The sequence below is a fragment of the Leptopilina boulardi genome, unplaced genomic scaffold, assembly GCF_019393585.1.
Source record: "Leptopilina boulardi isolate dan_hultmark-lab unplaced genomic scaffold, ZJU_Lbou_2.1 LbouV2_324, whole genome shotgun sequence".
Lineage (NCBI taxonomy): Eukaryota > Metazoa > Arthropoda > Insecta > Hymenoptera > Figitidae > Leptopilina > Leptopilina boulardi.
In genome coordinates, this window is record NW_026137890.1 from 880,593 (window position 1) to 895,999 (window position 15,407).

The following is a 15,407-nucleotide window of genomic DNA, read 5'->3' on the forward strand; positions in this document are numbered from 1 at the left end:
TAAATTTTGAATTCTTTAAAAAAAATTTTGCACCATTCGAAAGGGCACGAAAAAACCTTTCGAAATCATGTAAGTCAAAATTTGTTTCATCCTTTTATACAATAGTTATGATTTTTCAAAAAATGCAATGCTCACATTTTGTCAATTGGATCACTTCAGGAATTTCGCCCCATATATATACCTCCGTTTACATATTTATAATATAATAATGTAGATGAAAATATTTTAAAGCGATAGATTTTGAGAATTTAAAAAAAATAAAATTTTTCAAAAAGGGCTCAATGGATGATTTTGATTTTTGCTCGGAATATTTTCTTTTTTGTCCTAGAATAAAATCCTGAAAAAAATCGTAGTTGTTTTAATTTTTGCTAATAATTAATTCAAGTTCACCGTGTTTAGTGATGCAAAAAAAAGTTAAATTAATGAGAAAAATAATCAAAAACTTATAACTGTAGATCTTTTGACAGTTTTAAATATAAAAAGTATAGTAATACAGTGAATTCCCAGGGCTTTGCCTGTCATTTTTCCTAGGTTGGCTGTGCCTTAGTTGACCGTTTCAAAACCCAAGAATATCCTACCTGGGCCAACCTTGCTAGGCCTCACCTAGAAGCTGGGAAGCCCACTTGGGTCCCATATCACTTTTTCACACGGGAACTCTCTCAAAGCCATCTCAATGTTTTGTTAAAAACGTTTAAAATATGCTATTTGCATGATTTTGTTTGTAGTGAAAAATGGTCCATAACAGGCTTCCCGTATGTTTTCTACACCTATAGTTAGTTCAATGCTATCTAACACTTCTCTAATGATTATCTCAATACTTTAAAACAACTTTTTCTGCAGCTTAAAAAAGCGCGGGATTTTCGACTGGGCATTTTAAAATATCAAGTATAAAATATTTTTAAATATTTTAATAAAGTAATAGTTATTTGTGTAACTGTTTTCCTCACCTTCAAAGTGAACTTTATTCGTGTATGGAATGCCGTTTAATGCCTTTCAATACCTACTAATTCTTTTGTAGGCATTCAAAAATATTTCAGAAGAAAACGGAATTAAAAAGCAATTAAACGTTTAATTTAATTCAATGCCATTCTTCTTACCGGGGTAGTTTAGCATATGGCTTTAAGCTGACTGACAAGTATGTTGAAAGGCAAAATAAATTTCGTGCACGAAGTTGTGCAATCTAAGTATACCTATTTCAAATTTTTATTTTAATTAATTATTATAATTAGGGTAAATTCGCAGAAATGTAAACTAGACATAATTGTAATCAGTAGATGTTTCATTCAATTTAGCATTTTATATAATATGTGCTAGAATTCTGTTACTAGAGTTTAATATAATTTTGTAAAAATCGAATTAATTGAGATAATTATCATAGAAATAGTAAAATTTACTTTTGAAGTAGAGAAAGTATTAATTAAAAATTTATTTTTTATAAAAATAACCTTATTTACTAGCAGAGTGCACCAATTACGGCGCATTCATAAAAAATAACTATTATTACTATTATATTTAATATAACTGTTGCCAAATGATTAAAAAAAATTATTTCAATCTTTTTTTGATACAAATACTTATAAAGATGCACATTTAAACAATTATTAATTTAATTATTTGAGATCAAATTTTTTTCCGTGCCGCATTTGAAACATTTTTAAGATTTCCATTGGCTTCAATTTCGGCGGGCAAAGTATCTTCAAAATACACGTAATTTTGGTCACCGAAATTGATACACCGAAACTGATACAAACTCGCCGCAATAGAAAATTACGGTATTAGTTTTAATTTCTCATATTTGTTTAAATAATCGATTTTTATAGAGTTAAAATTTTTTTTTAATATCTTAATAACATAAGCTTTAAGTTTAATAAGTCTTAAATTGAGTTTATACAATAGAAATGTCGAATTTTCTATTTCAAAGGTGTTTTGACTCGAATCTTGCCGCAATTAGTGCATTTACCCTATTTACTGCTGATTTTATTATATACTAAATTTTTAATATAAATAATTCATATAAATATGCACTTTTTGAAGTTTTCAGGGAAGGGTAAGAGTATGGAACCGTATTTTGTGTAAGACACTAATTGTTATAGTTGAATAATTATTTACATAATTTGGTAAACGTACTTTATAAAAGAGAAATGAACTAAGAGTAACTTGCACAACATTATATATTTGCATTATCCTGTCAAGTTGGTAAGGAGTTTTATTTGCCATGAATCTTGGTCCAACATTGAACACAAAGTGGAGATAAAATCCCAATAATGCCAGCCCTGGCCACGGTGTTCTCATAAGAAACCAGTCCTGTGTTCTCGGATCTAAAAAAATATTTTCATTTAACGAAAATTGAAAATTTTAGCGAAATCGAAAGTATCAGTCATGCATATGTAGGGAAAGGCATGGATCCCCTTCTCCAAAAAATACCCTGCTGGAAAAATACCATTTATACGGATAAAAATCTGATCCATGTGAATATTTTTTAATCCAAAAGATTGAAAATGATAGAACTTTTCGTATCAATGTCATTCATTTCTAATTCTTACTTTATCCATGTTTATATTCACATATATCCCTCTTTCTATCCACCGAAATTCCAATGTATTCAAATCCATAGAATTTTATCCAATCTTATCTTAATACTATCCATTTAACCCTTTCCAATACTGTTTTAATTCAGGAATTATCCAATCTATTTTTTATTAATTTTTCTATCCAAATCTATCTTAGTTTATTCCTACATTTCTGTTTTTTAGACCCATTTAAATATCTAAAATTGTATCCAAAACCTTTCCTTAATTTTTCCATTTCAAAATTATTTATATTACACACTGAGAAAAATGTTTAGTATCATCTACCAAAGTTTGGTTCTCTCTACCAAATTTTTTATTTAATAAGATGCGACTAGACCGTTTGGTTGGCAGAATTAAATTTTTTTGTTGAATCGTTTTGTTCGGTCTACCAAATTTTTTATTTCCCACAACTAAATTATTGTTTTTAAGCAATCAAAAAATTTTGTTAAATGAAAATTTTTTTTGTTTTCTGAACCAACTTATTTTTTGGTTCACCCTTTTCACCTTATATAATCTACCTATGCCTACTTAAATTAATTTCTATCGCGGAAAAAACCTAACACTTTGGGGCTCGACCCCTCAGACTACGCAACGCAAGTCAAGAACGCTGACCACTACTCTACGAATCCTACTAACAATTTGAGATTGAATCATTTTCACAATGTATAAAGGCTGGAAAAAAACTTTCGTTCTTTTAACAAGTTTTATTTATTTATTCTTACTACACAAACTAAAAATGCTTAACTAAATTATTTTCTTATTATTACGAAATTATTTTTCTCAGTGCAGGCTAGCATCAGTTCGGCATAATGAATGCGACTAGATGTTTCCGAAGGAAAATTTTTAAAAATCGTGGGGCAAAATCCTGACGTGATAAAAACTTCGCTATTATCAGAAATCAAAGCTTAATTATCGTGCCCTTTCAAATGCTACGGCTGCGCAATAAAATTTTTAACCTTTCAAGCAGGGTACCCCTTATGTTTATTTAGAAACAATTTGTTTCTAAAAATTTTTTTTTAAATATTATACAAGCTTGCAGCAAGCTTTTTGCAAGTTTGCACCAAGCTTGCTTAACTATCTTGCCATGAGAGGACATTTAATAGTTGCACCAATCTTGCTACCTATTTGCACTACAATCTTGTACAACTTTTACGGCAAGCTTCCTGCAAGTTTTCGTGCTGATTACGTTAGATTACACATTTTCGTACACTGACTAACCATAAAAACAATCTAAAACATCCCTCTGTTCGAAAACAACTTTTCATTTACATACCTCCAAAAACAACCCTTAAATTCAAAATTCTTCTATTAAATTTATTTTGTAAAGGAATTTTCAACTGGGTTGTCCTCTAAAAATACACCGTTCTCTTTTGTCTTAAAGTACTATAATGCTCTTTATTCCTACTTATAATTTTAGTCATTCTCAACTATCGTTTATATATGCTTTTATAGGATAATCTTTCTACAGTCATATGTTTTTAAAATTATCCCAGAAAGTCCTATCTGAACAGCACTGTATTAGTAAATAGTAAATGCAAATGCAGCTAATGTCAAGTTTCAGAAAATTCCCGGTGTTGTGCGGGGGAGTGACACCTTTGAGGTCACTTTTGAACCTGTTTTTCATGAATTTTTTTAAGACACAGAAATAAAGTAAACAAAATTTGGTTTCGGAACTTTATTTGTTAATTTTTTAAGTTTAAGAAAATATATTTATACTTTAAAAAAGTTTCAATTTGTTGCCTATAGAGGCCGCTAAATTCGGTCTCGTTTTTCTGCAGGGAAAATTGGTGGGCAAGATTCCGGTTAGACAGTTTAATCTAGAACAAAAATTCAAAGTTTTTCTGAATTTGTAATAGATTTCCCATCAGGAAAAAAATTTTAATTTGATCCAAGTTTGGGTCTAAAGTAAATTTTAATATGATTCATATTAAATATTAGTTAAATTTAATTTTAATCCCTTAATTAAATCCAAATTTACATTTAATTAAATTTACTTTTTTAATTAAATCCAGATTTATATTTAATTAAATTTATTTTCATTAAATAAATTCAATTTAATTTTTGGTGAAACTTATTAACGTTTAATTAAATTTAATATGAATTAATTAATGTTTAATTAGTTAATAAGTTTGGACTTAATTTGCTACATATAAAAACTTAATTAGAGTTAAATTAAGGGTTAATAAGTCTAGGCCTATTAATTTTTAATTTGAGTTTAATTAATACCTTATTTAATTCAAATTAACCTTAGTTTAATTCTGAATCTGAATCAGTATAACTTTACTATTATAGAGATAACCTAACAAAACTATTAGTTACATTCTCTCCATAAATTAGTATAGTTATACTGATTCAAATTTAGAAGCTGCACTTATTTTTGCGATTCTGCAGTTATTTGAACCCTTTTTTTCTTCTGCAATATTAATAATAGCATTAATGTTTTAAGTCACCAAAATTTTTTAATATATTTATTTTCTGAAAAAAGTTTGAAAATTTTACATTTTTATTTCGGTAAGAGTATGGAAAAATAGTAATTATAATAAAGTGTTAATTATAAAAATTTTACTATTATAATAATAAGAAAAATAAGTACTTTGCTAATGCATTTACAAGAAAAAAAAATAATTATACAATTCACTTCCAAACTGAAAATAATAAATTCGGTGAAATAAAGTTTTTTCTTTTAAATCGAGATGTTGGCGGTTTGAATGCAGTTTTTAAAAACTTTAAGATTGACCAGACAAACCTAATTTTTCATGATTCTAGTAGGTTAAAAGTTTCACATATAATACCTGTATTCGAAAATCAACATAATTCTAAAGTTGTCATTGTACCGATTAAAAATATTTATGAAAAAGGTTGTAAAAGTATTCAATTATGTCTTTCGACTGCCGAACACATATGAAGCAAAAAATCTGTAAAACTGTATTTTATAATTATCTGCCCAATTTATGCTAATTTATTTCTGTTAACAAATTATTACGAAATATACCACTTTTCTTAAGAAAAAAAAAGAATTTAGTGTTACTTTACAAACAGTTCCTAAATAACTGTAATATATTTTTTTGTGTAAGGAGGCATTGTATTTATGAAATTAATACAAAAGAAAAATATTTACACATTTAAATGAACGTTAAAGTACAACTTGGCAGCGGTTTTAAAACTTAATTTGATATTTGTCAATTAAGATTATAAGTATAATGAGGTGTTTTGAAATTTTTATATTAAGATCTAATATAAATTTAATTTGATCTTTTTTTTGGATCAAATTAAACGAAAATTCTTTAATATGTAGTTAATTAAATTTTAATTAATTTTAATACTTATTTTGACCTTAATAAGGATTATATTTTTAATTCGATTCTTTATAAACTCTATATTAAAATTTAATATAAACTTAATTTAGTCCCTTATTTGAGTCAAATTAAAACAAATTAAATTATGGGTCTTAATTTGGAACTAATTTGGATTAAATAAGGGTTTAATTTGTTACAAATAAAAAACAAATTAAATTGATTTTCCTGATTAGCTTTAGAATACATAAGGTATTTTAAAAATATTAAATTTTGTGGATTTGGCAGGTATTTGAAGGAAAATTCGATTTCTTAGGCGAAATTTTTTCAAAAAATCTATTGCCAAAAAAAACAAACCAAAAAAAATCTGCTACGTACTCTAAAGCATTAGTAAATGACGATCAAAAAAAACTTTGACCGAAGTCAATCCGATCAAAACTGTTCAAGCTAGACTGCCCAACGTTTTGAAAAATGTCATTTAGAGAAAAACGCGTTTAAAGTTTTGACAGATGAAACCTTATTAAAAAATGAACTCAACGTTAATCTACGATGCCTGCACCGTTTAATTGTCCTTCTACATTAATATTGGCTTCATCTTCAGTCTTCCTACCGGCTGTGAGCGTAAAAGAACGTAATTGTTACCACGGTAAAAGAGAAAATAGCCGATAGCGCTAACAAGCACTCTAAGCGCTCTTGAACAACTTCGGCAGATTTCGATTTTTTCACATAAAATAACGTATCGTTTAAACAAACAAAAAAAATCGATTTTTTTCGGGTTAAAGGTGTCACTCCCCCTTAAATTAAATTGCACATTAATTAGAAATCTCAACCAAAATTCAAATTACGATCCAGAATTAACCGATCTTAAGCAGTACATAATATTGCATTAATATAAAGGTAATATTACAGTAATCTTAAAATTGTCCACCTGAGAGTAATTTTACATAGTAATATTAAGATAATATTCAAGTAATATTACATGTTGCACTGAGAAACTTGTTATTTGATGAAAAAAAGTTAACGAGACGGGAATCGAACTCCGAACCTAACGCATATCAGTCGAGAGTCTTAACCAACAGACCAATTAGTACTTCAAGTATAGTTAGGTGTTTGACAAAATATGAATAACTCTAAGCAACATGAATATTTATATATTTTGTGAATAACTTAAACAAACATGCTACAAGTACAACTGGTCTGATACACTTTCGCCCTGATAGTAATGTCACATGTAAAGGTTATAATAAACTTATTTTGTTGTGATAAGTTTATATTGTAAGCTTACTGTAAGGTTACAAGGTTATAAGTTTAGGTTATAAGCAAAGTTCTATCAGTTACAATCTAGATTGTACGGAGTAACATGTTAATTGTAGTGGGTAACATAACCATATTTTTTCTAACACTTTTGATAGTACCGAGTAGCATAATGATGGTACCGGATACCATCTACTTTTAACCATCTTCAGATCATAAGATCTTACCATCTATTTCTCTCCGTGCACGGAAAAAAATTTGCTGTGTTATCAACAGCATCTCTGGGGCCATCTAAAAATTGCAGTTGTAGTATTCACAAAAAGCTGACATTTGGGAAACACACAAATCTCATTGAGTGTGTCACACGTACATTTTTTGCGCATGCGTTATACCTCTGTATTAACGCAAATGGAATTGTGCTATTTTCAATTTTTCTGTCGGAAACTCAATTTTTTTATAGTCAACATGGAAATTTATATATTTGTCTATTCTGAAATATGCAGTGTTTTCGCTACAAAAAAATTTTGTCCGTACCTCGTCCGTACCTTTACATGTCACCTTATTCAATTTTAGTTGTCGAGAAAATGTAAAGGCGCTTGTACACCTTGCAAATTTTGAATATACTAAAAAATTGTCCGAGATTTGACTAATTTTTATTGTCTTTGATGAAAGATTTGAAAATTTTCTATGTGCAAAGTCAATTAAAATTATTGAAATCTCTGACAAATTCCAATTATACTCAAAATTTGTAAGGTGTATAAGAGTCTTAAAAATCAAGGTTCAAATATAGTTTTTTTTACTTTTCTTCGCAAACTCATCGTTACCCCTTGTTCATCTTTTATTATTTTATAGAAAAAATTATCAGCTTTCGAATAAAAATAAATAAAATTTTCTTTTAAATACTCAAGTAAGTCAAAACTGAAAAATAAGGTTTAATATTTAAAAAAGAGGGTCAAAAATATTATTGTTAAAAATTTTTTTTGTATTAAAAAAAGTACATGAAAAATCCTTCAAATTTAAAATCGGTAGATTGTCGTGAAAGATATACGCATCTAAAAATAAGACTGCATTAGGGTAGTGACCTTTACAAATTCTTTCTTTCAATACAAAACAAAAAAAATTTTTAACCCTCTTTCTTTAAAAATTGAATATTTTAGGGATTTTGTATTTTCATAAAGGACAAACATTTATCAATGTATTAAGCCAATTCAAGAAATTTTACCTCATACACTGTTACTAATCAGACTACAACTTTACACCAAAAAAAATTAGATAGTTTCAATCTCGAAAAGTGTGAAAAATTGCATTTCATTCGATTGATTGAAATCTTTAATCCAATGTAATATATAAGTATCCGCATCTTTCGAGATTGAAACTATCAGTGTTTTTGCAAATATGCTGGGTTTAGTAGTTTTGAATAATCGTAAGGAACAATCACACGTGTAAGAAATTGAAAAAAAAATTTAATTGTATTTCTAAAACAGTGTTAATTAAAAATATTGCTTCAGGTGGTCGACTACTGACTTTATTACATTTGTTTATTTGCAAATTTTTTTGACGAGTAAGAAATTTTTTTTGTAAATATGATTGGTTTAATACTTTGTATGATCGTAAGGAACATAGAACAAATTTAAAAAATCTTAATTGCACTTTTTAAACAGTGTTAATTAAAAAGATTATCTAAATACCTGACACTTCATCATTCAAATATCGATATCCTTGCACAACAGCTCTGACTATAGTTGCCATTTTAAAATAATTTTTCTCTGAAATCCCACACTGATAGATGTAAATAGCGATAACCGGCACTCACGAACAAGCATACGATCCCAAAGATTAAATAATCAATAATTAATTTCAATAATAATAAATACTTTTTATTTCGTTTTTTGGGAAATTTTTTTTTATTTAATTTTTTTGCTTTTCTTATACACTTGCTTTTAAAAATTATTATTTTTTGAAGCTTTCACTTTTTTCACCTATATTGAAAAAAGAAGATTTTAAGTTTTTCCACAATTAACTTTTTACGGATAACAAAAAATCCGTAAATGTTGTAAGACGAATTATTTATAATTCAAAAAACCTTTTGACCCACCCAGCCACCATGAAAAACTAAACAGAAATGAAAGAAATTCTTTTTCTGATGTAAAACGTACGACCATTGTATTGTAATTAAGAAGAGACAGTTAAATTACTCAAGAGGTAAACGCAAATCACGTGAACGCTACAAGTTTTTTGACCCTTTATAGTGGTGCTCGGTTTTGATCATCAACGAAAACCCCACCAAGGGTATCCCCTTCCAGCAACCAATGACGTTTCAGAATATGAATGAACTGCATTACTCGCATTTTGTTCTTACAAAAATAATAATAGTTTAACAACTATTTGTAAGATAGAAAAAATTTGTAATTTTCTATTAGGTACTTTCTATTTACTTTTTAGTGGTTTTAACATTTTAATATTGAACCTTAACAAAAATTGAAATTTCTGATAATGCTTTCACTGTAAAAATATCTTGTCAATTCAGAACCAATTTGTTCAAATAAACTAATAATAATAAATAAATGAATAATAAATCTGTGTTATTTATGTTCTATCTTATATTAAAATGTTAAAATTGACACAAGAATTTTTTAGAAGATTTGTTTTATATTTGATATCGTAGTATTAATATAAAACAAATCTACTTTAAATTATGGACTAATTAAAAATTATATTTTCGTATTTTTATTTCTAGTAGCTGTAAAAGTATGCTGCCATAGTTAAATTAGTTTGTTAATATAGGGACAGCTAAAAATTAAGCTGTTCATGGAATATCAAAATTTCCGTGCCATGTGCCATTTCGCGCGAGATAACTAATGAACATTTAATTTTAGTAAATATTTTATATTTTTAAAAAATCAAAATTTATGTTGTCTTCATACAATTTGTAGAATTTTTAACATTTATTTTATAAATAAATTTTATCTTATTAATTTTATTTTATATTATATTACTTGCATATCTTGTATTAGATATCCTGGGGATATCCCTCGGATATCCTAAGTTATCTCTGGGATATTAAAAATTATATTTTAGTTGTGGTAACAAAATTTTGAAAGCAAACATTATTTTGTTGACTTCGAGAACAATAGACCATTGATTTTCCTTAATCATCATGTTAAAAAACAAAATTCCTTCTTGTAATTATTACAATTGTTTATTAAAAACACAAACTATGTCGCAAAGCAATTAAAGAAAAGAAATAAGTTTTTTTACAATTCAGTTTAAGATTCTAAGTTTATCATTATTTTATTCACACTATAGAACAATTATCGTTATAATTATTGCAGTTGACAAGAGAAAAACATTAAGAAATGCTTATGAACAAAAGAATCATCAACATAATTATATATTTTGTTTGGATTTTCAATTCAACTAAAAGTAAAAGTTATTTCATCTTTAAATATTTTCGTTCATGACAAATATGCTAAATACTTTGATATATGGAATTAGTGAAAAAAATATCAAAATTAACTACATATTTCTTGTTATTGAAAAAATATATTAAAGAGTAATCAATTATCAAAGGCATTTATTCTGGTAGAATTTTATTCGTAGCGTCACTCTCTTAATTACCATATAGATGAAAAAGTTTTTATTCATGCTTAATTTAAATACCATTTGAATTCAATTTTAATAATATCAATATTTAAATTTCATTATATTTAAAATGTTTCATAAAGAACTTTACTTTTGTCACATATATATTTAAAAAGATTACAACAAATGTTGTCCCTTTAGACACTGTTTCAAGAATCGAACATAACCTCAAAAATGAAGGTCGAAAATCAAGAGACGAATATTAAAGCTCAAGGTCAACACTTCAAATTTATTGTTTACTCTATCTCAAAGTTTAAAGGTCAAACATAACCATAGCCCAGTAAGAAAGCCTGCATTGATAATGCCTAAAAAACGTCAAAAAATTTGTCTGAAAGACAAAGGTCAACCTTGGGACATTTTAAATATGGGGTAAAATTCCTGAACTGTCCAGGTTAAAAGTTCGAAGTTATTGAATTTTAATTTTTTCTTTGTACTTCTTTTGCCTCTTTCACTTTTTCTCGACCGAGACCGACTTATTTTCTTTGCTTCTTTAAAATAAAATTTATTAGAAAATGATAATTTTGTTTCCGCACATGTATTTTATTCCGCACAAAAAAGCAATATGAGATCTTACACCGTAAACATCTGGTAAGCTAAGCTTATGGTCGTGTTGATCTTAAAATGTAACTTTGCTGTAAAGTTTCAAGTAAGCTGATCTTACGTCAAACTTACATTAAAATTAATGAATATTATTAAATAAATTAAACAAAATTTTTCATATGTAAAATATTGTTTTTAAATGTGATTTGCAGAACTTACGGTTCTGTTGAATATTTCATATATCCGCGGGATATTTACGAAATATTTAATTTAATAATAAATATTCAAATTATGAAACTAAAATGGTAAATTATTATATAGAGGATATCTTGATTATGACGGTATACCTGGACATTCTCCATTATCCAAAGGTATTTCTCTATGATTTCCCACATAGCACAATATATTGCAGTAATGTTATCGTCTCATTATTTGAATGGATTGTAAGGTTACATCGTAAGCATGTATAAGTAAATTTAAGGTGGACTTAAAACTTCCGCTCTGATAATAATATGGTTACCTGTAAAGGTTGCAGTAAGGTTAAATTTAAAGGTTGTCGTAAGCTTACAAGTGAGAATAACACTATGCGACAAAAAAATGTTTAAGTTAATTTTGTTCGCTAAAACTAATTAAAATAAAATTACCATTTACTGGATTTGTTGATATTACTACACTTTTACTTGTTATATGCGTTTAAAGGTCTCAAAAACACGTATTTTAGCATATTTCAAAGTTTTAGAACTACATACTACAAAATATTTTTCCGTGTTTGTAAGTCCGGGGGAGTTGGCCATGCGGGAGAGATGGCCAATTCAAATATTTTATAGAATTTGCTGCTAGATATCGCTTCCCACACAGCACTGAAAGTTTAGTAAACATTTATTAAAGCTTTAACTGCAATGTTCGGAATGTTTAATTGCAAACTTGAGTAAAGGTTGCATAAATATTAAAATGTTTGCCATGAATAAATGTTTATCAGGAAAGTTAAGTAAACATTTAAATTAAATATTTGTTAAATGTTTATCAGGAAAGCTGAGTAAACATTTAAATTCAATGTTCGTTAAATGTTTAGTTCGAAAGTTGAATAAACATTGAAATTAAATGTTCGTTAAATGTTTAGTTCGAAAGTTGAATAAACATTGAAATTAAATGTTCGTTAAATGTTTAGTTCGAAAGTTGAATAAACATTGAAATTAAATGTTCGTTAAATGTTTAGTTCGAAAGTTGAATAAACACGAGGGGGAATTTACTCTGGTAGTCAAGTGTATACTTGCCTGGTAATAGGTACTTGGTAATACCTGTAATATCTGTAATATTTTGTAATGTCTTGTAATAATAAGTATTATTGTGTAATATCATGTAATTCTGTGTAATACTTGTAATATTGTGGTATTATGGTGTAATACCTTAAAAAATTTAAAGAAAATCAAAGCAAAAAATGTTAATAGCAGTAAAAATTTTAAACACTAATTCAAATGTAGCGCGGGAGTTGATGCTGAAGTATAACAACTTTGCCATAGGTGGCGGTATCGAATGTTTACAGAATCAAATCAGAAGATGGTTTTTTAGTAATTGGCCGAATTTTAGCTTTTAGCTACCTTACTGGAATAAGTAGAAAAAATCGAGTACAGTAAGATATCTGCTTCTGTAATTATACCGAAACAAAATGCACGAGGCTTAGGTAGTTTGTGTTCGTGGTTTAAGGGGGGCGCCTACTTTAGAAGGTAAAAAACTGCGTACATTTCAGGAATTTTTTTCTCAAACACATTTAAATAAATCGATGCGAGATTTAGTGTATGTTTTCTTATATATTTAAATCTTTGAAATATAATTTTTTGATTAAATGAAAATAGAATTTAATAATAAAATAAACGCCATATATATAACGCCTCGCTGCTGAAATTTTCCCATTGCGTACAACCTAGGGTCCACAATTCTTATCTAAAACGAAAAAACAAAATTTTTTCTTTAAATATACATTATTGCCTTCTGTATGAATTAAAAGATTTCAATAGAAAGTAAAAACTGACATTTTTACATGACTTTTTTAAAAAAAATTTAATTTTCGCCAAAAAAAATCTCATTTTTTCTTTAAAAGAAAGCACTAAATTTAACTCTATCAAAAACAAATTTAGTTCATACAGAAGAGACACTTTTTATCTTTAAAACAAGCAAACTACAAAAACAGTGTTTTGAGAAAAACGAGTTTAAAGATTGAAAAACTGTTTATTAAAAACTTACGGCAGTCACAGGCCTCGATGAACGATTTTTTTATGGGTAGCTCTTGGATAAGACGACATTTTACTGATAAATGGTAATTTTAATGGTAGGTGTAATAGTAGATAAGCGCAACAAATTATCAAAAGTATTAGAGACCGCGAGTGAAGTCGCGCGCCAGGCCACGCGCTTTATTGCGTTCTACAAACTGTAACTCGAAAAATACTTTGTACTTTGACGTAATATTTTAAAAGTATATTCTCTGATAGTTGTACTTTCAGTTAAGAAAACTTTTAAAAAATCGATTTTTTTGACCCGATAAAGTAGGCGCCCCCCTTAAGATAGCAAAAAACCAAATATTATACGTTATAAACATGGATGCTCACGGATAATATAATATAGAAAATTATATTTGTTCAGTTCCTCGTCCAAAAATAAAAACAAATAAGTTATATTTATCGTGTTCTTTAAAAGAAATTTCAAAACATTTGAAATAATAGTTGTTTACGTTTTAAAAAAGAGAAATTTATTATTTTCTTTTATAAGTAGGGTAAATGCACTAATTGCGGCGTGATTCGAGTCAAAACACCTTTGAAATAGAAAATTCGACATTTCTATTGTATAAACTCAATTTAAGACTTATGGCGCACTCACACCTTTTTTGGCTGCCTGCCTGCCTGCAGGTTACCATGGCAACGCACGAGTGTGCGTGAGACAGAAAATTTGAATATTCAAATTTTTAAATTTTCTGTCGCACTCACTCTCATGCGTTGCCATGGTAACCTGCAGGCAGCCAAAAAGGTGTGAGAGCGCCTTTATTAAACTCATAGGTTATGTTATTTAGATGTTAAAAAAATGTTTAACTTTATAAAAATCGATTATTTAAACAAATATAAGAAATTAAAAATAATACCGTAATTTTCTATTGCGGCGCGTTTATATATCGATTTCGGAGACCCAAATTACGTGTATTTTGAAAATACTTTACCCGCCGAAATCAGAGCCATTGGAAACATTAAACAAGGAGGGGGTCTTCTATGTTTATTTCATAAACATTTTGCTTCCTCATTGTGTGAAGCAAAAAATTTGCTTCCTCGTGGAGGAAGCTATATAAATTTCTCCGATCCAATTGATTGTTTTAAAAAATTTCGAGTTGAAAACTTTTTCAAATTAATTAAATTTTTTGAAAAATTAAGAAAATTTTAATTCATTTTGGATGTAACATATACTTTATATATACGAATCGATTCGTTTCAATGCAAGGAATACAATTATTTTATGTATTAACTTGAATTTAAAAAAACACAAAATTTTTTAGTTAAAATATAAATTTTTGATTTTTATTAATTCTTAAGATTTAAATCAAATCTATACTTTATATACATATATCAACCAATTCGTTTCAATGCAGAGAATAAAATTATTTTATATACATATAAACATGAATTTAAGAAAACATATCATTTTTTAGCTAAAATGTGAATTTTTGATTTTTTAACTTACATTAATTCTATTAATTTCAATCAAATCGAAAATTTATATATACCAATCGATTCGCCTTGACGTAAGGAAGACGATTATATTATATATTACTTTAAATTTTTCTAATTAAAATTTTTTTTAAATTAAAAAAAAATGTTTGAAAAAGACTATTTTTAGGGGTATTTTTAAAAATCCTCTCGTCATTTTTGAGAGATAAATGTGATAAATAAGCCAACTAAATTTTACCCAAATCCATTAAAACCAGTTAAAGATATCGTGTTCACAAAAATGATCCACACACACATACATACACGGAAAGACTTTGTGCATCACTTTCTGTCAAACTTGCCAAGAGATTTTAGTAAACTCGCGACCAAACTTGGAAAAAATGGAAAACTATCATTTTATA

General features: G+C 27.6%; 2 protein-coding genes across 2 annotated transcripts in view; one reads left to right on the plus strand and one right to left on the minus strand.

The window, feature by feature from the left end:
- LOC127284371 (elongation of very long chain fatty acids protein-like) overlaps positions 1 to 9,325 on the minus strand; it is a 42,146-nt gene extending 32,821 nt beyond the window's left edge. Inside the window, exons 1-3 of the mRNA XM_051309772.1 lie at positions 9,201 to 9,325; positions 8,806 to 9,096; positions 2,128 to 2,318 (exon numbers count right to left, since the gene is read on the minus strand). Coding sequence (XP_051165729.1) covers positions 2,128 to 2,318; positions 8,806 to 8,866 — 252 coding nt within the window. The 5' untranslated portion in view covers positions 8,867 to 9,096; positions 9,201 to 9,325. The remainder of the gene's footprint in view (positions 1 to 2,127; positions 2,319 to 8,805; positions 9,097 to 9,200) is intronic.
- The window catches only part of LOC127284343 (uncharacterized), a 105,152-nt gene that overhangs the window by 40,148 nt on the left and 49,597 nt on the right, over positions 1 to 15,407 (plus strand). The window lies entirely within an intron of this gene.